The 25,161-nt window shown below is 49.7% G+C and overlaps 1 protein-coding gene across 5 annotated transcripts in view; it reads left to right on the forward strand.

The window, feature by feature from the left end:
- Positions 1 to 25,161, forward strand: part of CACNA2D3 (calcium voltage-gated channel auxiliary subunit alpha2delta 3) — an 891,383-nt gene that overhangs the window by 668,041 nt on the left and 198,181 nt on the right. For all 5 annotated transcript variants that reach the window (XM_035723841.1, XM_027586868.1, XM_027586871.1 and 2 more), the window contains one exon: positions 20,163 to 20,246. In XM_035723841.1, the coding sequence (XP_035579734.1) occupies positions 20,163 to 20,246 (84 nt within the window). The remainder of the gene's footprint in view (positions 1 to 20,162; positions 20,247 to 25,161) is intronic.

A 25,161-nucleotide genomic window follows, 5' to 3' on the forward strand; every position in this document is an offset into this window, starting at 1 on the left:
ATGTGGACCTGGTCAAACCACCAAAAGAACACAAATAAGTCTCCTTTCCAGGAGCCACAACACAGGCAGGGCTCCACCGAGAAGCCTGGGGCAGGACTCATTTCCACGGAGACCGCGTGGACATCTGCCAAAAGCTGTTCGCTCTGCGTCTGTAAGCCCGGGAGATGGGGAAGGATGCTGGAGGGTTTCTCTTCTGGATGAAAATTTGCCAGTCACATCAGCCACTGGGTGTTGTAGGTGGATGAAATGGGAGGTGGGGATGATGGAGAGAAACCTCTGTTCACCCCTTCAGTGTTTGCAGGGCGCCCACTACGTTCTAGACCCGAGCAGAGTGCTCGAGGTGATTACAGAGATGTGCCCTACCTCAAGGAAGGGCTGACTCAAAATCTAAAAGGATGGATAAGATTTTATACTTTGGGTGCATAAGTGACTGTAGACATTACTAGGGAGGGTGCATTCTGTATGTTTGTTATTGTTGTTGTTGGTTTTACTGTGTTTTTCTAACACCCATTGATGATTAATTCTATGACAGGTGCCGTGCTGTTTTACATTAACGAATTTAATAGGAAACCTATTAATAGGTATGGTGCAAAGGTCTGGAGGCTCAAAGGAAGGGCGCCTGTGGGGACAGGCCTGGGAAGAAGGTGTGTGGAGAAGGCAGCCTGGGGTCAGACTATAAACAGATGTGCATGCCAGGCTGAGGAGCTACAGTTCTCTGAGGGGAAGGCAGATTCCCGCCTTGTGATAAATTGGTAAGGTGACTAGGAAGTTTCAGACCCAGATCCAGTGCCATGGGCTGAGTTCTCCGTTGGTTGAACCTTCAGGAAATGGGAGGCAGAGTGGTGGGAGACCAAGCGCCCGGTCTCTGCAGCCACATGGATGAACAACAGGGTCATAACTGGACAATTGTAGTTAGAATCTGTCTAGACTGGCACCGTCTAGTAAAAATATAATGTGAGCCACAAACATGGGCTGCTTATGTCATTTAAAATTTTCCAGTGGTCACATCTGAAAAAGCAAAAGGGAAACAGGTGGAATGAAGTTTAAGAGTATATTTTGGTTAACCCGGTATATCCAAAATCACAGAGTTTCAACATAAAATCAATAAAAAAATTATTAATGTGCTATTTTCTGTTATTTTCATACTAACCTTTGAAATCGGATGTGTCTCTCATGCTCTCAGAACATCTCATTTAGACTAGCCACATTTCAGGTGCTCCAGACGCTAGCGGATGGGACAGCACAGGTTGAGAGTGTGACCAGACATTTTGGACCCTTTCCTTAAAGTGGGTGGGAACAAACTCCACCACCGGCAGCATCTCTGGTGCTCTTCCATCCTTGTAGTCTGTGCAAACAGTGGGTGGCTAGTTAGTGCCCTCCCTTGTGGCCTCAAAACCCACCCCCACCCCCCACCCCCACCCCCAGGCTGCAGAGTGGAAGCCGGGAGTTGTGTCGGAATCCAGGAGCATGAGGTCGGAATCCAGGAGTGGCATAAGGTCGATGGCCAGAGCGTATGGGCTCCTGGGTTTGGCCATGTGGCTCTGGCGGTTTCAGCCATGTGATTTCACTCCTGAGCCATGCGATTTCACTCCTAAGCCATGCAGCCTTCCTCAACCAAATGCACAACCCAGGCCAGCGAGTGGGAAGCCTTAGCTGCCTGGGGTGAGCCCGAACTGTTGGGTTTTCTAAATCAGAATACTCAGACACCCACACCATGTCTTTGTTCTGCCAAACTCACGTTCACTCTTGCAGGAGCCCAAATGGTGCAGATACATGTGCTGTCTTCCCACCTATTACAGAATCTTTCCGCGCTCTCTGGGACTCTGCGTTGCTGTGTCAGCCACTGGCTCTCCACAGCCCGAGTTCTGGCTGACCTCCCCAGCCTTTCCCATGGGGCACTCCTTGACCGTCCTACTCTAAATGTTCATTCTGCCACCTTGGTCTTGTGGACTCTGGGTGGTTCATTTTTCCTTGTCCTTCTGCCATCGGACATGGGTTGTAGATGAGCCCTCGCAGAAGATCATAGAACATGTGAATTAACACACGGACGTGCTAATAAATATATTCTTATGCTAGAGTCCTCTAGGAAGGAGCTTAGAAGTTGGGGGCACTATGAGAATCCTTGTGCAGATCCAACTGACTTAGCTCAAGCAATGGACCATGTGAAGGGCTTCTGTACCGTCGCCAAAACCGTTGATATGGAGTTGAAATGCGATCTTTAGATCATCGTGCAAATCTTCGGTTATGCAGGGGCTGCCTCCATCCCACACATCTCATGGTTTTATTGTTTTGGTAATCCCTGCGCTGGAGACACCTCAGTTCATTTCCCTTCATTTCTTCCGCTCATCCACACCTACTCATTGCAAATGAGAAGTGTTCTTTCCTGGTCCACAGATGTGGGTGTGGCCTCCCCATGCCTTTTCCCACCCCCCTCACGTTCTATTGGATCTGGCTGGAAAAATGTGCCCTGAGCCTTCCCATCTCTCTCTGTCTCTATGCCCTGGTCAGGGCCACCGTTCTTCTGTCTCTCCCAGATGGCTGCGGTCCCCACTCTGCTTCTCTCTGGGCACCTGGGTTTGCCCCGCCCCCCCACCCCCGCCCTGGCATTATTCACTCTGCAGATCAAAGGGGGCTTTCACAGACGTCAGTCAGATGGCAGGGCTTCTGACTGGAATTTAGTGTGAAACCCAAACTCCTGGCTGTGCCCCGAGCACCCTGCTAGATCTGGCTCAACCTCCTTGTTCTGCCTGAGGTTGTGGGGCTGCCCACGGTGCTCACCTGTGTTCCGGCCACATGCTGGCCCTTTTGTCCATTCCTCCAACCCCCCAAGCTCCTTCCTGCTCTGATCCTTGTTCCTGCTCTTCTCTCTACCTGGAATCTCATCCCAACCACACTGGTGGCTGGCTTGTTCTCATCTTCTGTGCCTCCTAGAGATGTCAGCCCTGCAGAGAGGCTCTCCTGCTTGTGGACCAAAGGAGCCACCCCCTCCCCCACCCCGTCACATCCCCTGCTATCCTTTCCTTGGATCACTAATCGCTCTTGGGAAATGTTGATGTGTTCAACTTTTCCCCTCCTGTCGCTTGATGGTTCCTGGGATTTCGCTGCTGAACAGAAGAGAGTCAGTAAATATTTGTTGAATGATTTTGATGATGTTTGAATGATGTTGATGACTATATGTCTGGGTACCAATTTCCCACAATAAATGAGAAGTGCAGGTGCCACACATTCACTCATCAAACGTGTATTGAGTCCTTGCTATATCAGGCACAGAAACTGAATTACATGTGATTGGTCAGTCCCTCCTCTCTTTCCGCCCCTCCCTCTGCCCTCCCGCTTGCCTGCAAGCATTCATCACATGTTCCGAGAGTCAAGCACTGTGCTAGCTCATAGGGACATAGACGCAGGTAAAAGGGTGTCTCTGCCCACAGAAGCTCACTGCACAAAGCAAGAGTTTCCCTGACAGCGCGAGAGAGGCCAAGAAGAGTTAGGGGCTCACAGTGGGAGGTAAATGCTAAGTTAAACGCTTTTCTTGAGGAAAGATGCCCTTGAAATGCAGGAGGGCTTCCCAGAGGAGGTGGCATGCGCCCCAACCGCATGCACCCATCCACCCTAGAGGATGTTTTCCCTGCTCAGTGGGGGCCACACCCTCTCCCCAGGACCGCTTTCCTCAGCCCTGGCCAGACACACGACTTCTCGCTCTGGTCTCAGAACCATGCAGGAGCCTGTCAGGGGGTTTCACTTCGCTTCCAAACCTTTCTCCCAAGTGCCGAATTTCTTCTCGCCCTCCACTCGGGCTGCTGATGAACTGAAGGAGACTCCCCAGTAGGTGGCGCCCGGGCACCGCCGTGCGCCCTGTCCCTGCGCAGATGGTGTCCCTGCCTGAGGCACCTTCTCAGAACGAAGCCCGGGCGACTCCAGCTTAGGCCTGGTCTGAATCCATTCCCTTTCGTTTTCAAAGAAAGAATTAAGGGATGCCTCGCAAGTGTATCTGCTCAGAGGAGTGTGTTCTCTGAGAAAAAATAAACACGGTTGTGTGGCCCCCGTGCAGCAAGCCCGTTCTTTTTGAAATACATCATTTGGCCAAAGAGGAGACAGAGCCTTGCATGCCTTCCTCTCGAGGAAATTGTTGAAGGCACCGTTTGCACGGCCCTGGTCTGGACAGTTGGGTGCCAGCAGCGCAGCCCTGAGCGGGGAGTGCTTTCACCTCCAGAGCCTGGGGATGAAGCAAGGTCATGGGGTGCCAGGATCCCTGTGGGGTGGGAGCTCCCCTCCGTTCTGCAAACCTCAACGACTCAACAGCCTCTGGGTCCCCAAGTTCTGTGCTGGGTGTGTGCTTGGACACTCAGGGCGTAGATGGGGTTGAGCAGATGGGGGGCTGGCAGCAACAGTGCAGTGTTACTTAGCAGGTCTGGACTCAGGCTCTGGGCTGAGCACCTTTGCGTGGTTTGCCTTCTTAAGTGTCCTGCGTGGTGGTACCCATCCCAGAGGGAATGACTAATGCCTCGGCCAAGGACTATGGGGCAGAAAGCAAATTTGGGCCAGTCTTCAGGGAAAGGGAAGAAAAAAAAAAGGATGATGATGGACAATGACATGCTCCTCGTCATTTTTCAGAAGGTTAAACCCATTCTATTGAAAGGAGGTCCTTAACTGTGAAGCGGTGTTATAAGGTTCTTGGACAGAGTGCAGTTTGGGCTGGAGAGCCTCCCTTAGCTCCTACAGACACTTGGCCCCTTCCCCTCTGCTCTCTGCCCCAGCACACTGCCCCAGACGGCACTCAGCAGCAGCTCCTCTGTGCTGGGCACTGGGTGGGGTTTTTGGCTAGTGGGGGCCACCGGCAAGAGGTAGAGAGAGGCCGGTGCGGTGGGAGTGCACCTTCAGCCCTGTGTCCCCGGGACCGGCTGCACCCAATCTAAAGACACATCAACCTCCCCATCTCTGTGGCTTTCTCTCTCTCTCTGGGGTTCTCTGTCCCTTCAGGCAGAGTGCTAGAAAGGTCCCCACGGCTCCTGGCTGCAGGGGAGTGCACCATTTCTCCTAGTTTCCCTCGGCCTGCCCACACTGCCCGTTACAATAGCCTCTTTATTAAACCTTCCTTAATTAGCCAGCATGACTATGTCATGTGCTTCCTGCTGGGGCCCTGACTGATACAAAGGTAAGAGTAGACAGAAGGTTTGTTTTTCTTAAGTCCTGGACTCTACCAAAAAAGAAAGAAAGAAGGAAGAAGGAAGGATGGAAGGAAAGCAATGGGAAGGAGGAAGGAAGAGAAGGAAGAGCAAGAGACCCCCTATTGTTCCTTGTTTATTCATGTATGTAGTTCTCTCTCAATTCATTGGGAGCAGAGAGATTCCATATACCCTTCTAGTGAATTCCCCTTTTGCTCAAGTGATTAAGAATCGATACCTGTGGCTTATAGCCTGGCTGATAGAGCAGTGAAATCCCCAAGTCTGGGAGCCTCTGCTGGGTGTGGCTCTGACCCCAGCTCTCAGGGACCCCAGTCTGCACCCCTCCACCCTCCACCCACCTCCCTCCCAATGAAGTCTCTCCCCATCCAGCCAGGCTTCTTGCATAGGCCTCTGCATTACATATAGTTTGGCCTCTGCATTACATATAGTTTGACACATCTGCCCCTCGCTGCAGGGCAAGCAACCTGAATGCTGATCAGATTGTGTTTTGCTCACCTGTGTATATCCATGGCCTGGTGAGGTACCTAGCAGAAGAGAATGAGTGGCAAGTAGGTGGGGAGAGAAGACTCACATCTAGGAAACTGATGACATGCTGTATTATTAAGTACCAGGGTGAAAATACCAATAAGAAGTAGAATTTATAAAAGGACTTGGTGTCTTGCTGTGGAAGGGGATGGCTGGAGGAGGCTGCGGGGAGCTGGTGTGCAGCCTAGAAGCTTGAGCTCACAGTCTGTGATCCAGGCCAGCACAGCTGGGAATAGCAAAGGGCCCTTCAGATGCCAGATGCATAACTAGCTCCTTCTTGCACTGCTGATGCGATGAGCCTATCCTCCCTTTCTCCTTCCCTCCCTCCCTTCTTTGCTCCCCTGCCTCCCTCCCTGCCTCCTTCCCTCCCAGCTGTCCTCTCCTACCTGGCATGTATGCACTGGACACTTCTCGTGTGCCAGGCGCTCTATTAGATGTCGGAGATCTAGCGATAAGACAAGACAGACATAATTCCCTTTCATTTCCTGTTTACAATTTCATGGAGATTTTTAAAGCTCCTAAGTAAACAAATAAATAAAAAACACTACCCATTTAGGATAAACTCTCCAAAAGAAACAAGGTCTGAGAAAACAAAAAAGTAGGGAGAGGCACCTCCCTTAGCTGGATGGTCAGGGAGAGCCCTTCCTGGGAATGGCATGTTTAGCGGAGCCCTGAGGGAGGGGATAAAAAAAAAAATCACCGAGCAAAGGTGTCAGAGACTCATTCAGGCTGAGGAACAGTGTAAGCGAAGACACTGAGGTGTGGGATGTTAGGATGTCGTGCATCTGGAGCCTTTTGGTAGATCTAGAACAGACTTCCAAAGCCCAAGGGGAGGTGACCGGAGGTTCTGTTGATGGGGTCCTACTTGGGAAGAAGCTTAGTGAAGCACTTGACGCGCTCTGCCCATGTCCCCTCGGTCCCTGCCATTTTCCACACATACCAGCCCCTGGCTGAAGACTTTCCCTGGCTTCTGGAGTGCACTCCTCTGAGGCACACAGCAGGCCCGAGGTGGCAGGGAATTAGCCTCCCTCCACCAAAGACCGGTGAGCACTCTCACCTCTCAGGCCAGGTATCTCCAGGTGCCTCCTGAGCAGCGGCTCCCAGAGCCCTGCGGTGGGACTGGGCTCCGGCTGCCCTCAGTGCTACCGTGCTTGATGACGCACCTTGTGTGGGCTGCCTGCCTGTCTCCGTCTCTGAGTCACTTTGCCATGTCCCTACAGGTATTTCCGGGGAACCCCTCCCAGGTGAATACCTTGCCCTTGAACCCTGGTCTCTGGGACTGCTTCAGAGAGAACTCAAGCCGGGACACCAGTGGACCGCACCTCTCTGCAAAAATCGATATGCTGTAGACTAGAGCTTCAGATGCAGTTTTGTGTGTGCCCACACCGCCCTTTGCATTAACATGATGCCATCCGTCAAATGTCCCTTCTATCTCAGGCCCCTGCATGTGAATGCACATCACACCAGCCAACTTGGAGAATCCACTTTGCGCTTAGAAGTACCAGGGAGCATGGGCTCTGTGCCGTTCATAATCAAGGGTAGGCATTTTAAGGAAATTTGGTTTAGAGATAACATCCTCTGCCGCTTTATTGTTTGGCAAAAGGATTTGATGAGGACAAAGGCTTTCTTTACACTGGACACACTCTGACCTTTGTTTTGCTAGATTAATTTCATATCTAGAGTGCCCCATCTTGGATGATGAATTAGCAATAAAAAGCTCATCAAAATGTAATTACATGCAATGTGTTGAATAATGATCTCTTAAAAATTCCTATAGATTTGTCTGCACCTCCTTCCCCTCCTGGGGGAAATGAGCCTCAGCTGCTAGCTACTAGCCCCGGCTCAGGAATGCAAACCCTAGCCATATTTTGAGTCTGAGATAGGAGAGCTGGCTTCTATCATTGCCCAGTGTCATCCATTGATCAATTGCTTTTCTGCATGTGATGCACATCTTTATATAATTTAAAGGACCATCTCCACGGGGGTAGGAATACACAGGAAGTGGAAGCCGAAGGCAGAGCGAAGCCCTCACCTCCTCCATCTGCAGCAGCCTGTTTCAGGGAGGGAGTTATTAATTAAAATGTTAACTGCCCAGACAATAGCGGGCAGACCAGCATGGAGAAGGCCTGCAAAGCAAGCATTAAAGCTTTCATAACTGTAAATTCCAGGAAAGTTTGCTCCTCCTTAAAATAGGAAAACAGAACCATCTGTATCTCAGAGGAGACTTAACTGAGCTGTTTGAGTGTTGCGAGGCTTTCCCCAGGAGCCCGGCTGCTTTCTCTCCAGAGGGCTGGACTTGGACAGAGAGAAAGCCTAGCCTTACCCGTGCTTGGTTGAGGAGGCCTGCAAACCCTACAGCTGGGGCTGACAGCAGAATATTCAAATGATTCCAACAGTGAAAATGCCCACACTCATTTGAATAACTGAAGAATTCAATCATTTGAATGCCGGTGATTATTCCTCTGGGAGTTTACATTTTAGAAAGACAGTGCATCTGAATCCCCATGAGAGCATTAAATCGCTATCTAATTAGCAGTCCCAAATTATATATATTTAAAAGATAATTAAAGGTTTGAAGGCTGTTGGAATAACTGGTTATACATTTAAATGAATCACAAGAAATTTGTTAGTAATGTGCGGAGTTTTCTTTTATTTCTTGCCTCCCTCTTTGAAGTTCAGTAGACCCAACCTCTCGGGGTTAAGTTTGGTAGCGGTAAGATAAAGGCAGATGGTTTTAATTATTCCAGCTCCAACCTCCAAATAATTATAAGCAGCTGTCATTTTTACATAATCCTAAATGATAAGACCCAAAGAATGCAAATAAAAAGGTTGACACCATGGGCTCTTGGGCACGGTAATTTAATTATGCCCACTGCCCCTCTGGGCTGACCATTGCGCTTTGCCGAGGAGGTGCCTGAACCTCTCCGCTCCTCGCTCGACTTTTATAACCATGCGGCGGGCACGTGTATTTCTGAGCGGGCTTCCCAGGTGCTACTTCTACATTCTCTGTGGTGTTTGCGGGGTTGAGGGGAGCACTAATACACTCGGATTATGGAGACAAGAAAGTAGCTTGGCTCAGCCAGGCAGGGCTTTGGCTGCAAGTCCTCCTCAGCCTCCCTGCCCTTTTCTCCTTGGGATGGAGTCTGCCCCTGTTCTTGTCCCCAGTGAGCCCCTCTCCCCCAGTAGATGATGGCCTGGTCGAAGGCCACCCAATAGCTGGCATCTAGCCTGTAGCTGGGGATTTCGCAGGGAGGAGCACTCATGCGGCTGGTGAGGGCCAGAAATCCCAAGTGATTAGCTGACCTGCCAACCTCTACCCAGGAGGCTCTGGGTTCCCGTTTGCAGTGTGAGGCTCTCTTGTCCTGTCTCTCCCTGGAAGGGCAGAGACCCCCTGAGGAGCAAGTCAGGGCTGCTTATCATAGCCACAGAGGCTTCTCCCAGTTGGACCTAATGACTCCAAAACCAAAGTCTGACAAAGTTCACCCTAGGCAGACCTCCGGCTGCACTTTTCCAGAGGCAAATCTAGAACATCATCTAGAAGGAAGACATACACACACACACACACACACACACACACACACACTCCAAATTAAATCAAAAGCCCAAGGACCCAAATGCCTGCTTCTCCCAAAAAGCCTCTCCTCGAGTGTCTAAGTTTCTAGCTACACTCCAGGAAGAGGGTTTGGGAGGAAGTGGGGCAGGTGAAGGCATTTACCGGACTCCTGCCATTGCGGCAGGATTGGCAGTCCTATCGCTGGGATGCCCCTTACGTGGAGCCCCGTTCATCCAGGCTCAAATACAGATAGAAACAGTACCTTTGTGTACATTTAATGAAAAGATTCCTTTGAGAGTTAATCGTCTGAGGCTCAGCTCTGCTCAGTGTGGAACGGCAGGGAGCTGGCTGATTGGGATCCCAGGTCACCTTGCTGTCATCCCTTCCTGATGCCCTCATGGGAAACGTGGCAGGCAGATACCCGGCAGCAGCCTTGGGGCCACCAGGATATGTTAGTCTGTGGGCCAGAGCAGTCTCTGAGGCTAGGGTCGCTTCAGCCTCAGCCTCCCTTGCAGCTGTGTGGCCTTGGACAAGTCACTCAACCTCCCCGGCCTCAGTTTCCTGCGCTGATAAATGAGTGCAAAAATAGTGCCTCCTGGAGGGGATTGTTCTGAGGATACAATGAGTTCATGTTCACACAAGGTCTAGAACTGGCCAGGCACATAATGTGTGCTATACACGTGCTCATGGAGTGAATATAGATCCTAATGTGTTCATTTATTTACTCTGTTTACTCATTCAAATATTCAACTATTCATAGTGAACCCATTCTGCCAGGTACTCTCCTGGACATTGGCAGGCTCAATGCTGAATGAGAAATAGCCTCTTTCCTGAAGATCTTGGGACCTAGTGGGAGATGTAGGCAAGTAAGTAATGAATGTGCAGTACGCTGTGATGGGTGTGGCGACGGAGAGACCACAGGAGACTCAGGAGAACACAGGAAGGACCTGAACCAACTCTGAACTTGGCAGCAGACTTCCCAGAGGAGCTGATGCCTCATCTGGGTCCTGAGGAGCCACTGGACTTTGAGTTGGGGTGAAGAGTGCTGGAAACAGTTGGAGTGGTAGAAGGATGCAGGGACCTGAAGGCAAGGATGGTAATAAGATTGTTAGCAGCCCGCTGGATCTAGCTGGGGAGCAATACAGAGAGAGTCGGGAAGTGGTGAGAGGGAGGTCAGAGCCACAGGCAGAGGCATACTGATGGGCACTGTGGCATTCTGGAATGTTGGACATCAACCTAGAGGGCATGGGGAGCCATGAGGATTCCAGGCCACTTGGTGATTTTGGTTGCAGAAGAATCCCCCTGGCTGGACCCTGGACAGTGGATTGCAGGGGCGGAGTCCATGCAGGGAGGCTTAGGAGATGCTCACTCTCATCAAGGGGAGGGAGGGTATCATGGTGGCTAAAACTAAGTTGGTGGCAAGAGGGATGGAGAGATGTGACTCAATTTCAAGAGACACATAAAAGATAGAAGCTACGGACATGGTAGTTTGATGAGCCCTAGTTGCCTTGCCTAGCTCACTGGCCTCTTCCTCTGGCTGCTTTCTCTGGCTCCTCTCCAGCCTCTGCTCACATCTTCACGATCACAGACAAATATAAGACCCAGAGGACTGAGTCAGCCTTGCAGGGGACCTTTGGTTTTCCTATGAGTCATGAGTGACATCACAGGTCTCGGGTTTATTCAGACCAGTGTGCATCCCGAATTTTTTTTTAAAGACAGATTAGTGTATTTCAGAATCACCTGCAAAAAAAAAAAAAAAAAAGAAAGAAAGAAAAGAATGAAACCTAAATATTTTGCTGTATCACCAGTCCAGTGGGCTGGACAGAGCAGTGATGGGTGAGAACCTGTTCAGTTTGGTGGTCTGATATGCCAGGGCAGAGAGCAGATGGGTGGGAAAGATGGTCACAGGCATGTTGATGCTGCAAAACCCTCTGTCCTCGGGGAGGTGCAGAACAAGGGCCACCCCAGAGAAGAAGGGAGACAGACTCTGGCTGGAAGGATCAGAGAAACATTCACGGACAACGTGGGCACAGAGGTGGATCCCTTTATGTCTTCTCCTCCTTCACAAGTATCTTGAAAATTTTTAGCAGAAAAAGAGAAACAAAATAAAGATATCATACTAAGCATCCCCCTAGATAAAGTCGCAAACACACACACACACACACACACACACACACACACACACACACACACACACACACACACTTGAGGAAGGCTCAGCCATCTGATGTAGGTTGATACCATTACAGGCATAAACCAGAGTCAGGAGTAGTGGTAACTGGCTTGGAAGGAGGGATTCCTTTCCCTCTTTTCTTCCTCTCTCTCTTTCCTTCACTTGCAAATTCATTGCCTGCTTCCAGCCCTTCCTGCCAGTTAGCACAGAAACCTGGACGTGGATAGAGGTCTCTCCGTTCCAAGCACCATCCCTCCAAGTACTGGAGTACTTCTTCCGGGGACTGAGCCAGGAGAGGCACTAGGAACAGGGGTGACAGGCCAGGAAGGCTGGTGTCACTGGCCCCAGGAGGAAACCCCCAGCAGAGAGCTCGCTCTGTGTGGGCAGTCAGCTGCAGTGCCCCTGGACAGGAAACATGTCTCATTGCACTGTTGGTTGATGCTATCTTCTGATCTCACTTGAGTAAGAAAATTCATTGTCTTGGCAGTTCCAAAATCGGAATCACCTTGTAGTGCCCAATTATAGTGCATGTTCAAAACAGCCTGACACATTTCAATCCCAAGAGTCTCTTGCTTGAGGGAATAATGCCAACTAAAGTTCTATAAATGCACAAAAATTGCTTTGTCAAATGTCACAGGCATACCTTCAACTTATAGAGGTCCTCTTGTTATCCTAGATGTTATTTCCTAATGACTCAGGTATCTCCAACCTTTGTATGAAATCTGCTTTGGAATATGGCACTGTGTGCTCAAGAACTTGACGCAACTCTCTTTGAACTTTGAAATTCATTCTTTTTTTTTTTTTTAAAGATTTTATTTATTTATTTGACAGAGAGAGACACAGTGAGAGAAGAAACACAAGCAGGGGGAGTGGGAGAGGGAGAAGCAGGCTTCCCATGGAGCAGGGAGCCCGATGCGGGGCTCGATCCCAGGACCCTGGGATCATGACCTGAGCCGAAGGCAGGCACTTAATGACTGAGCCACCCAGGTGCCCCCCTTTTTCTTTTTTTGAGAGAGAGCACTAGAGGGCGAGCAAGCAGTGGGGGTGGGGTGGGCAGAGGGAGAGGGAGAGAGAGAATCCCAGGCAGACTCCACGCCCAGCAGGAGCCCGACGCAGGGCTCGATCTTACAACCCCAAGATCATGACCTGAGTTGAAATCAAGAGTCAGATGCTAAATCAACTGAACCAGCCAGGCGCCCTGAAATTCATTTTGAAGGCTGTTCTGCATCTAAGTTTTGCCCAGAAAACCATAGTGCAGTTTTGTCCAGAGTGTTCTAACCTATCAGAGGGGCTGTCTTCCAGGCACCCAGGGGCATCTTTCCTTCGCATGAGGCATCCGTGTTCTGCCTTCTCTGCTGCAGGCTGGTATTTCCCTCACATGGGTCCTCCACCTGACTTGGGCCTGCAGACGGCACTCCCCTCTCTGGGTCAACGTCCCGGCTTCCCAGGCCCCTTGCTGGCACGAAACCTCCTCCCGCCCGAGCCACTCAGCCCGATTTTCATTTTGATGACTCGCTGGCTCTGGCTATGACAAGACAGATGGGCTTTCTGAGAATGGGAATTTAAGGCCAGCCGCCATGGAGAAGCCGCACTGAAGGTCTGAAACCACTGGCAGAGCTGGGCCACTTCCTCCCCACACACCACTTGGTGACTCACCGGGACTCAGAGGACACCGATTAAGATAAAGGTCATTTGGGTTTTCAAAGCAGCCTCTTAATTGTTGTTTTTTTTTTTTTTTTAAAAATACCAAAGCTGTTTTAGTTTTACAGCCATCAAAAGGATTTTGTAATCACACTAAGAGAGCACAGAGAACTTTTCATCTTTGAGACACTTAAAAACATTAATTAATAAGATCATCATGGTACCTGGTGGAAAAAGGAAAAGCCTTGTTGTCTGGACATGCCCTGTTGCCTCTCTCCCACCTTCCGGCTGCTTTGGGACACACCCTCACAGCCCTGCTTCCCTCCAGTGTATCTGGGCTTCTCATCTTCCCATGAACACGAAGGATTTGATCTCCGGGTACAGACTTATCGGGATCACCCCCTCCTCCCCCATCACCGGGCTTGTCTCTGCCATCCTGTCATCTAGCTTACCTAGCAAGGTCTGAGCCCCGTGGCGTCATACCACCAAAGGGCCAGCACGATTCGGGTGGAAATCCCAGCTACCCTGGTACCATCAGATGCTACCAGGCTTGTCTGAGGCTCTGAGTCAGATGTTGGCTAATGGGCCTTGTGTTTTGTGTCCTGGGTATATGGCACCATGCTACCTCCAAGTACTCACTCAGTGAATTGTAGTTGTTCTCAATCTGAAACTGACTCTTGCATCTCCGGCCTATGAAGGCCAGTTTCGAGGCAGCCCGAATGAGTCAAATGGAGGCAAGGATGGCTGGTGGGCGTTGGCTTCTGCCGTGGTTCTGCACCCGTTAATAGGCCTGCTGCATGCAGCCCTGTGGGTGGCCGCCATCTGAGCTGAGACCCCCTCCGGGGAGGCAGTGCAGAGGGTGGTGAGGACCGGAGGCTGAGACAAGGGGCAAAGATGGGCTTGAATCACAGTCCCACTGTCGATTAGCTATGCCGCCACGTGGCCTGCATCCCTGGGCTCCGCATTTGCCCATCTGTGAGGCAATTATCCCTCCAAGGAGGTATGCACAGTGTTTAGTACCTTGCCTGGAAGAAGAGCATTCACTCTTCCTAAAGAATGATAGGAGGTGAGGGGGAAGCTGGCCGGCAGAAAATTTTGTGGTTTTTTTGTTTTGTTTTGTTTTGGTTTGGTTTGCTAAAGGCAGTCACTTAGAAAGCAGAACAGATTGGTTGCTACATTTTATAAATTCCTTGTGGGAGAAACAATGAACTTAGAAAACTGAAAACAGTAACTGCTTCAAAGGACTTACCTTTGGGCCAGCTAGCAGAACGGTGGGGGGTGATCCCTGTGTTGCCTGTATTGTGATAGGGAGGGCAATATTTTGTTCTCCATTCTTGCACTTTTCAGTATTTGCCAAATTTTCTGCAACGAGCAGTTGTTACCTGGAAAATCGGGGCGGGGGGACGGGGGGAATCTTAAAAAAACAGCAAAAGCTTAAACCATTTGGACTGTCACCAGGAGAGAAGTGGCTGATACTCTGCTTCCACTGAGTCTCTGCTGAGACTCCCCTTCCCTAGGGCCACCTCCTCTGCGGCTGGACATTGCATGACAGCCAGAGACCTTGATTTGCCAATTCTAAGGGAAGAGACTGTTGCCCTGTCTCAGGCCCACCTAGCCACCTGGCCTTGGGACCATGTCCTGTTTTGAGACCCTCCCCTTTGACCTTGAGAAGAATGGACCACCACGCCAGGTTGAACTGCCTCTTTTAAAGAATAGAAATATTACTGAACAACCATACTGCAAAGAAACATTTTATCCCATGAGCCTCCTCTCTAGGGGGAGGCAGGGGCTGCCACATCTCCTGAATCAGTAATGACATTTATTGGTGCTGGCCTAGTGGGCGTTTCTCAAGACCGTTTGTCAGGACACACTCCATGCTCCACTATGTACCCGTTTGCTTCTCACGCCAGCCCTGTGAGCTGAATGCTATTATCCCATCTTATAGACGAGTAGCACAGGGCTCAGAGAAATGCATGTCAGCCATGGAAGACACAGCCTTTGTGTGATTCTGGGACCCTGGCTGCTACCTGCTCTTCTAACCGCCCTGATTGGCGAGTGGTGGGTCATGACCTACACCTTGAGTGCAGGAGATGACCCTTCTCAGACAGCTTCTCCATGCTTTCCTGAGGCTTACCTGGGCCTGGCCCAGGGCCTGATAAATGTATTTGGGGGGATGTGGGTGAGTACAGGAGCAAATGAGGGAATGGATGGAGGCAGGAGGGAAGGAATGAAGTGCCCGGTAGCCATTAGGCCGTGCTCTCTTGTTTGTGGAGGAGAGAAGATGTGTTTCCTTTACTTCTCCCGAAAGGACCACTTCAGTCCCTGAGACGAGAGGAGATGCAGGCCTTGGGGGAGGTGGCAAAGGTGTTCACCAGCTGAGGACTGTGCCTGCCTTGGGAGAGAACATCTGCCCAGACAATGGCTGGCTCCCCGCCCTTGGCCACACCCCTGCACCAGATGGCATTAGCTCTGGGCAAGGTTTCTTCCTCTCCAGTTGTGGGCCTCCCACCCCCATCTCCTTCCTTCCTTTTGGCAGCATGGAGAGGCACGTACAATTTATCAATTATTAGCATACACGATATTTGTTTCCCAGAGGCTGCATGGATGTATGTAGCTGATTTCTTCTGGCCCCTCCCAAAAAAACACAGGAAAAGCAAAGACATTTTTGTTTTTTTTCAAACCAACATGAACATGGCCATCACCTTAGCCTATCCCATTATGCTTCCAAAGTTGGTCTGTAGGTAAAGAGCACCGGCATGCAGACAACGAAACACCAGCTGGTGGGTTCAGGCGAGGAAGGCATGCCCCCGGAGGGCTCCAGCTTGCTCCTCAGATGGGTGCCCATCTTGTCCCATCCTCCTAGGCCACAGGCTGGTTTGTGCATTCACCACATCTGGCCTTTATTTGAAACTCCACCTCAAAGTATTTCATAGCACAGAATATCTTTCCTTATTAAATTCTCCCCCACATATTTTTTTCATAAAACAGGCACCAAAAACTACAAACCTACCCGTGGCTCTCAAAGTATCTGTTTATAAACCTTTGGAAACCGTTCGCAATTCGTTAATCACATTTTCAAAGGAAGTTACAGTTTATAGATACACTAACAAATGCCGTATTCGATGCCTCAGCCCCAGTAACGAGAGCCTCACGCAGGGAAAGAGCGAGTGGGGCTGGTGGATCCAGGATGTGTCAGAGGCTGAATCTGGAGGGACAGGGGACAGCTGGCCTGGGAGTCAGAGCTTTGCTTCTGTTTCTGTCACTCTTACACTGTGGCCTCACATCTATCCTCTCGGGGAGAAAGTAAGGATAGGGGATCAGCCGCACTCACACACAGTAGTCTATCTTGAGTAACAGTGAGATATTTTGCAGGTCACATGCTCCTAAATAACTGTTAGGAACACCTCACTTAAAATGTACTTTAAAAGTGGTTCACTTACAAGGAAAAATAATAAAGGCATTAAATATGTACAAGTCAGAACTCCAATGACTACTTATGCTTGAAGCCCAAGCCAGCTTAAAAACAAAAAAAAATCTTTAAGAAGGGAAAGGGGAAATGTGGAGAGAATCTAGTTGGTACCTGAAACATCCAAGGGCATAAAGATTTTAGGCACAGATTGATCCAGGCACACACACTGTGTTTTCAGGACTCTCTCCTGCCTTTTCTCTGCTTTCTCTGCACTGGCTTCCTTCTCAGGAAGGCTCTCTCTAAGCAGAAGCAGAGGTAGTTATGAGGAGCTCATGTTCACATCCCACCACCTTAATGGTGCTAGCAGATGCACAGCTCCTTTATCTGGATAAACCCAGGAAAGCATGCCAGGCTGAAGCTCATTTGGGTAGGCGTGGGTTATATCCCCAGCTCTGAACCAGTCTCTGTGTCCTGGAGAGATGTGGGTCTCCTCACATGCTCAGGTCACTTGCCTATCTCTGACCCAGGATGGTCTTGCTTTCACAAGAACTATATTTACTGAGAGGGGGGCCCAAGGGCTTCCCTGCAGGAAAGCAAGGCAATTACCCTGGAAAATGTGGGGGATGAGTGGGGGCAGTGCACGGCACAAGCGTCTTCCTTGTGGAAGTCTACTCTCTAGCCTTCCCATATGCTGTCTTCATGGGAGAAAAGATGAAGGTGGATCTAGGGTCATTATGCTGGAGTTCACTCCTCACCCTCAATCTGTTTTATTTTATGCAACAGGCTCTGACTTTTCCTTCCCTCATTCAAAATAATCACTCTGCTGCGTTACTACTTGCACTGTAAAGGAGCTTACCCATTAATAAAGACCTAAGTGGGTAGTGTTTTAGACCGGTTTCACATACTTGGTTAAGCAGACATTGTAGAGGGGCATTCCTACAATGGAGTTCCAGAGCAGGTATCCCCAGCCCTGCCTGTTTACTCCAATGAAATGAAATTATTTAGACTCACTGGTTTATGGACCAGCCCACTGTGAATGCTTCTTCATACTCTAAACCCTCCAGGTTTCCTGACGATCAAAAGTGCAGTGTATTGAATTTCTTGAGTGGCTATAAGAAAAAAAAAAATGAAGAAAGGCATCCGGGAATGGTCAGAAGTCAAGGGTTCTCTGTGGATTACAGAATTGCCAAGTACCATCTAAAAGCACTTGGGTTCTTTAGCACAGGTATGAATTTTTCTGCTGGGACAGTTTTGAGTCCCAGCTGAGCTACAGTCCACAAGTCTTGGTGCATAAGATATACACACCAGGAGGAGGTATATGCATGTGACTGACACAAACATCTCCTGCCTGCCTATGGTTTACAGAACAGTGACATGCTGAATCACTGGGTCTCCTTCATTTCAAGGAAATGACATATTAGCCAACTGTATACAATGTGAGCCTGTGTCTTGGCTAGCAAAGTCATGGCTCTCGGGAATCATGCTAGCTATATATTAAGGCTTTATTCTGTGCCAGGATTGTGTTTGTCCATTTACATATAGTATCTAGTTAATTCTCTCAACCTACCATTGCCAGGGAGGTACTATTGTTTTTCCTATTTTGCAACTGAAAAAAGGGGAGCATGGAGCAACTGGGCTCCCTGCTCAGGATCACAGGCCCAGTAAGTGGCAGAACCATTCTCACAAAGACAAATGGACATTTTCTGAGGATAAGGGAACATTTGGTGCTCGGGACCTCGGAGGTGTTTTTGAATTTCTTTAGGAGTGTTTGAAATAACATGAGTCTCAGCCATAAAAATTTGGTCAGGGGCTGGTGGTGGGTGGGGGTGTCCTGCCCCACACTGGCCATGTGATCTTATCTAAAGTGTCCTTTGACCCATTATTTAACTTGTGACAACCTCTGTTCCTGTATGTATGGTGGGCAATGAACTGACCTTCGAAAGGCAAAATTAAGGGTGATAAACTGCAAGCAAGTCTTTGGAAAAGAAAGAAAGACTACCTACTTGGCTTTATTGATATCCTTAGTACCTGGTCCTTACGAGGTGTCTGATAAATGTGTTTGAATAAATAAATAAAGGAGCATTTTGAAATGACCAAAGGAAGTACTTCTCACAAACAAACAGTTTAGAACTAGCATTATGCCGCCCAAAATATTGAGAAAGCTCTGCCTTTTGCTCAGAAGCTGGGCTGTGTGAGCTTCTGGGGCACCTAGTGGCTCTCGGGGATGGTTCTTACCAAAATGGAACGTGGGGGCCATTAGACAGTTAACAGAGGTCCAAGAGTGTCTGACTCTACCTCCTCAAAGGGACATGTCGAGTCTTGTTAGCATGATGTGCCCCCTTCCCCACCACACCTCCTCACTGTGACACATGGGTGACAACCCCACCCACCCCATTCCTGTTCCTCCCACTCAGCTCCCGCCTGGCTCTCGCAAGGGCCTGAGCTTCCACGAACACACAAAGTTTCCATAACGGGATCCAACTGCAAATCTGCTGTCATTTACAGCGGCCTCTCAGGGAGCCGCTTCCCCTCCTCTTCATCTACAGTGGATCCAGTGTCCTAAAACTGACCTTGAACATCTGTGAATTGCCTTTAGCACCTGTCTCCAGGAACCAAGCAGTGTCCACTATGGTTACCTGTTGTTTGGGGGGTCTGAAAACACAGTGACGCTGCGTCGCATTTCAAATCTTACCAATTCCATCCAAATGATGACCAACTTAGGGACAAAAAAAGAAAAAAAAAAGCTATACATACATAGGTATTTTTTCCAATATGCCAATATACCATATGAACTGGTAAAGGGGTTGCTTATCTTTAGCCTGCAGTAGAGGGCAGACTTTCCTACATTATAAACATCCCAACCACCATCATTAAAGGCGCTGAGACACAGGAACATCCAGACACATGACCGGCCAGCAGATAAAATGGTAGGGTTGCGGGGTGACTAACACCAGTGATTTAGGGAGGAAAAAACGAAAACCACTCCCCCTGTTCTTAAGACACTCGTGAGTTTTCCAGAGAAATGCCCTCATGGCCATTAAATCTGGCGGTGACTCCCAATACCCACATCCACCCCGGGTAGAGAGGCCGCACTTAGCTCAGTCCTGCTACGGCCTGTGTGAGAGCAAGTAGTAGACTCTGTGTGTCTACACAATGTTACCAGGATGTTGAGCGCTGCTGTGGAGACCGGTGCTTTTCCTTCCTCACCAAGGAGCGCGGGGCAGGTTTGAGACCGGAGGTCGGGGTAGGAGAACTGTAAGACAAAGGGATAGGACTCGGTTTTTGGGAAACCGTAAAAAGCCCTTTCCTGTGTCACAAAATGGTGGCTTTTTTAAAACTTTGGAGTAGAGAAGGATCTCCCCTATTTCACACAGATGCCATCCGGGCAGGGGGAAATCTTTGCTTCGCTTCTGGTGGATTTGGAGGCAATGAGTCCAGTAGGTAAATTCATTTCAAGGAGCATCGGCTTGTTATTTCCCCAGCTCAGAGCACCTGGCCTGAGCTTTCCTGCTATTACAGTCCCTTGGACGGTGCCCTACTGGACCTCTCTCCAATGTCCCTCCACTCAGTTCCCACCCGAGAAACAGGGCTTGGGAAGATAAACGCGGCCCTGGCTGATGATCTCATGGAAATTTTTTTTTTTCTCTCTCTCTTTCTTTACCTCCCTCTCGCTACCAGTACGAAGAAGGAAAAAAGCGAAGGAAACCTAACTACAGTAGCGTTGACCTCTCTGAGGTGGAGTGGGAAGACCGGGATGATGTGGTAAGTGACTGGTTTTCAAGCCCGGTGAGGAGGGAGCTCCGCGGTACCCATTTCTGTACCTGGAGGCCACCCCGGGAGCTGGCCGAGAGGCCAGGGGACACCTGGCCACCAGAGGGACATGAAGACAATGGGCTCTTTTTAGGGCGTTGGGAGTTTATAAGTCTCCTGCTGGCTGGAACAGTTGCAGCGAGGCCAGCCGCCTGCCTGCTTGGCGCAGTCGGCTGAAACCATCCCCTGACAGGCTTTGGTCCCTTCTGCTATGGATTCGTCCAGACTCTTGCTCGGTGCAGTTTATGGGACTTGCCACCCTCAGGGGAGCCTGGCCTGAGCCTGGCTGGGCAGCAGAAGGCTCTGCCCTCTGTCAAGTTAGGACCAGGTGCCCTTGTCAGGATGCCCTGGGCACAGCCCTTGCTTTCGGGGAGCCGTCCAGGGCTGAGCAGGCCTGCCTCCCTTCTGCGTGGTGGGCAGTCCATTTCCTGGGCGGTCCCAGCCGTCCGCCTTGCGGCCACACCACAAGAGCTCACACGCTTATTTCCCGCACCAACTCAGCCTTCGGCACTGTATCAAAAGCCTTCCTTATGGCCATGACTTAACCCCGTCCGTCTCCCTGTTATTTCCTCAATAAATCAGATTTGTTCAACATGGCTGCCTTTGTGCGAATGTAGGCAGACTGTCCTTAATTAAATTGTCACTTTCCATGAGTTCCTGCCTGGATCCTTGCTCTTGACTTTCTCTGTGGGGCGTCTGTGCCACAACCACGGCTCTCTGCCCACACCCTCCCTGACGTGTCCAGGGGCCTGTCTTCAGTTTCACCATGGAGATAGCCGTGTTTCCGTCCCTCAGTCTGTCCTGCTTTCCAATGAGTTGTTGAGGGGAACCATTTGGACTCCCCAGCTGGGTTCTCTTGCTGTCAGTCTCTTCCTTCTGTGTCCTCTGCTCCCTGGACATCTCAGCTAGCGTAAATCTCGGACTTTCTTCCTGGCCTATAAAATGCAAGAGGCATATCTTAGAAGTGTAGCTGATTTCCTTCATCTGTATTAGGACTCTTGAAACTCAAGTTCAGACAAAATACCTACTGTTTGATAAAAAACAGCTTCCTCACCTGCCCTCTTTTCCCCACCTGCTGGTGGCCTGACGTCGGGTCAGCTCAGTGACCTCGTAGGGTTTTACATCTTGTTCTGTAAACATGGTCATCGGGGTCTTTAGGTTGTACTGCACCCAGTGTCCACGCTCTCCCCTTTCCTCCTGCTCTTCCCAAGAAGCAGGCTAGCGCAGTCTTGAGGGGCACTGCCCGGGCATTAGCCCGCCTGGGTTCGAATCCCGCCGTGGCAATCTGCTGGCTGTTGGTCTCCAGCACACAGTTATCCTTTCCGGGCCTCGATTTTGGTTTTTGTCCCTTTTTCCCCAGTAAAATGAGTATGACGATAATAGTACCTACATCAGAGAGCTCTTGTGAATCTTAACACGTGCTAATATGCTGAAAGATGAAAATGTGTGTACGCCACTGTGTGGACATGGGGCGCGTCTGTGAGCAGTGGCTATTCTTCCTCCTATTCTCATCAGCATCAATCCTCAGGTCGCCTGCTCATGAATGAATGTCCCCTGGACTCGCAGCTGCTAAATTGTCTCGTGAGTGTTTGAAGGGCGCGTTCCACTGTTTTCCTTTTTCTTCCATCTTCACTTTATCAGTTGCTTTATTTTGACTTCACTGGACCTTTTTGTTTCCTTTCCCAGAAGGCTGGAACCTTGTCGTCAACATGCTTCCCCCGCTTCGTCCCATCCATTTGGATCAACATGGGAGGCAAACTGCTTTATGCTCGTTCTCACTTCAGAGTCCTCACATCATGTTACGGGAAGAGATTTATTACTTGGCTCACTCTAGTCATCGCCTGCACTCCGGTTAATTTTCAAGGAGCTGCTATCTCCTTTTATTAATCGTGGCTTTCCTTGCCCTATCTTCTTTTCTCATCGGAGCTGCAGAGCATCGGATTCCCAGCCTCTTACACGTTCTTCACCTTCACCCGACTCCCAGGGGTTTTTGGTGTCCACCTTCAAAGTTCCCACGTCTCCTACAAGTTCAGAGCTCTTACTCCGCTCAGACTGGTCTCTCGTGGTCTCTCTGGTTTGGGTCTCTTGTCTTACTTCCTTGAGGAACATGATACACTCAAAGCACATTGTGTGTACCCCACCAACGTATTTGGGAAAACTCGGGTCACCATTTCTCTCCTAGAGATTTGCACTCCGTTGACTGGAGAATACTGGAACCTATACAGAGAAGCTTTGTAACATTGACATGTGATCCCACATGCCCATATGTCCACCACTGGGGTTTGCATGTAAGTGGCAGCCGGCAGGCTTTTGGTGAGGATCTGGGAAAGGCCATGAAGTAGAGCCCACTAAGGAGGAAACAGCTTGAGCCTGCCCAGCGGCAGAGAGCTTCTTGGAAGGAACATCTTACTTCTCTCAGCAACTCGGCTCTTGTTGACTATAATGACGGTATTTATAACGTAGACCCTGTGTCCTTCCAAAGAAGATGTGAGGTCACATAGACTATTAAAACATGTGCAAAATAGACTGGCTAAAATTAGAATCTTAAAAAGAGGAAGAAAAATGAGAAACCGTTTAGAGGTAGATGAGCAGGACGTCTGGCCCAGGCTCCAGGCGACTTAGGCATCACATCAAAATACAATGAGTAAGACAGATCTTTGGGGACCCATCAGCCAGGAAGGGACCCTGAGACATCTATAGCCCTGCCTGAATCACCAGTGTTGGTCACCTCTGGGAAGGAAAAAAAAAAAAAATCTTTTAAAATGGAGTTTAACCTTTGGTTATAAATTCCCACAGAGGGTTGAAAGACTTAAGGATGACATTTTTCTTACTCCTGTTACCTCTTAGTCATTCCCAAACTTTCCCCAGTGAACATGATTATTTCAATGAAGAGAAAAAATGAACATAGATAATAATAACTGACATACTGAGCCCTTCCTATATGCCAGCACTGTTCCAGGTGCTATATGTGGATGAACTTGTTGATTCTACACAACAGTTTTACAAAGTCAGTGTTATTGCCATCCTCATTTTGCAGTAAGGAAACTGAGGCAGAGAACAGCTTGGTCCACGGGCACACCATGTGGATTCCAGCCCAGGCTGCCTGGCCCCAAAGCTGTTGGCCACTTTGTTATGCCTTATAAAGAGCCCTCGAGTCCAAGAGTCCTTAAAGACTCTGTATCAGTGCCCTCACGGTGTTTCCATAGTATCCTCCCTGAGGGGTGCCGCAGAGATGGGGAGTCCTTGCAGAGCCAGGGGCTAAACAAATGCTCGCCATGGGGTGGCGCTGTAGACGCCGGCCCATCAGATTCTGCCTCCGGGCCACCTGAAACCCCCTCGGTTGCAGTGTGAGCCTTTTCTGCTGCTCTCCAGTCAACTCACAGTTCTCCTTAACCGCAATGGTTCTGTGGAAAATATCCTTCGAGTCTTTTCTTTCTAAAACCCCACATACCTCTTCTCCTGGGGTAAATTTCTGAGAACTGTGCTCAATTAATTTGTTCTTCTTTTTTTTTTTTTTTTTTAAGATTTTATTTATTTATTTGACAGAGAGAGACACAGCGAGAGAGGGAACACAAGCAGGGGGAGTGGGAGAGGGAGAAGCAGACTCCCCGCTGAGCAGGGAGCCCGATGCGGGGCTCGATCCCAGGACCCTGGGATCATGACCTGAGCCGAAGGCAGACGTTTAACGACTGAGCCACCCAGGCGCCCCTAACTTGTTCTTCTTTACACCTACTCCTGTGTCTCTGCAGCTCGTGCTTGAGCCCTGGGTCGCCAAACCAAACACAGTCACCGCCCCCCCCCACCACTACCCCCCCCCCCCAGACAGAGAGATTGAGAGAGAGAGAGATTGAGAGGATTTTTATTTTGTCGTACAGATACTCTGTGTCCGAGTCTGTTTTCATACTCTGGTTAAACGCTTGCTTGGGAATGACAGACCTGTTAATCTCCCGCTTCTCCCTTCCCCTTTAATCTCTTGGCTTGGCCCAGAAGGCATGGCCTTGGGGGCCTGGAAGTGCATGCTGCCTGTGCACCAGGAAAGGTGAGGCGCATGTTCTGATGTGGAGAGCAAGCCACCATTAGCAGAACGAGCTGTCATTATATACTTAACACATAAAACCCAAGGCGATCAGTGAATCTCTGGGGGAGAGCTTCTTTTATGAACTCTAACACGGGAGGAAGAGCTGTAGGCTCACAACGGAACCAGAAGTGTGACCACCAGCTTGTAATGTGGGTGCTTTGAAGGGTCAGGGAGGCTGTTGCAGCTCCGGGGTGCAGGCGAGAGAGACGGACTCACCAGGGGCTCTGGGGAAGCGCATCTGACCCGGATAACGCAGGACCCAGCAGAAGGAGGGTGCTTCCCAGAGAGACCGGGGAGCTGATCACCATCCCCAGAAAACTATTTCCAGCTTGAAGAGGTTTGACCTTTATTTTTATCAACCCCACTGTGGTGAAAGCTGCTTTAATGTCCGCTGCATTATCATACTTGCATCCGATAGGGAGAAATAAAGACATTTCATTGATGTTGTAATTTGCTCTCCTTTGACGCTGTTAAGTTGAACATTGGCACATGTGATTTTTTTTTACTGACTACATAATATGCTAACATATGGGCACACCCAAAGTTGTTTGGGAATATTCCTCGGCCAGGACATTTTCATTTCTCCAGATGCTCATTGCTATAATCCAGGTAGTGGCAAAACCGAGGGCTATTTGGCCAGCTCTGAGCAGCATCGTCAATCTTGCCCTTCCTGGCCTGGTGGGGACTGAGAGTTTCGTCACTCCCCCATCATTCTGGTCTCTGCTCTGGGTACCCTCTGCCATCTTGTCTTGTAAGCTAGCCCCTGGGGCAGCAGTGCCACTGACTTAC

This window comes from Zalophus californianus, chromosome 1 (assembly GCF_009762305.2).
Source record: "Zalophus californianus isolate mZalCal1 chromosome 1, mZalCal1.pri.v2, whole genome shotgun sequence".
Taxonomy (NCBI): Eukaryota; Metazoa; Chordata; class Mammalia; order Carnivora; family Otariidae; genus Zalophus; species Zalophus californianus.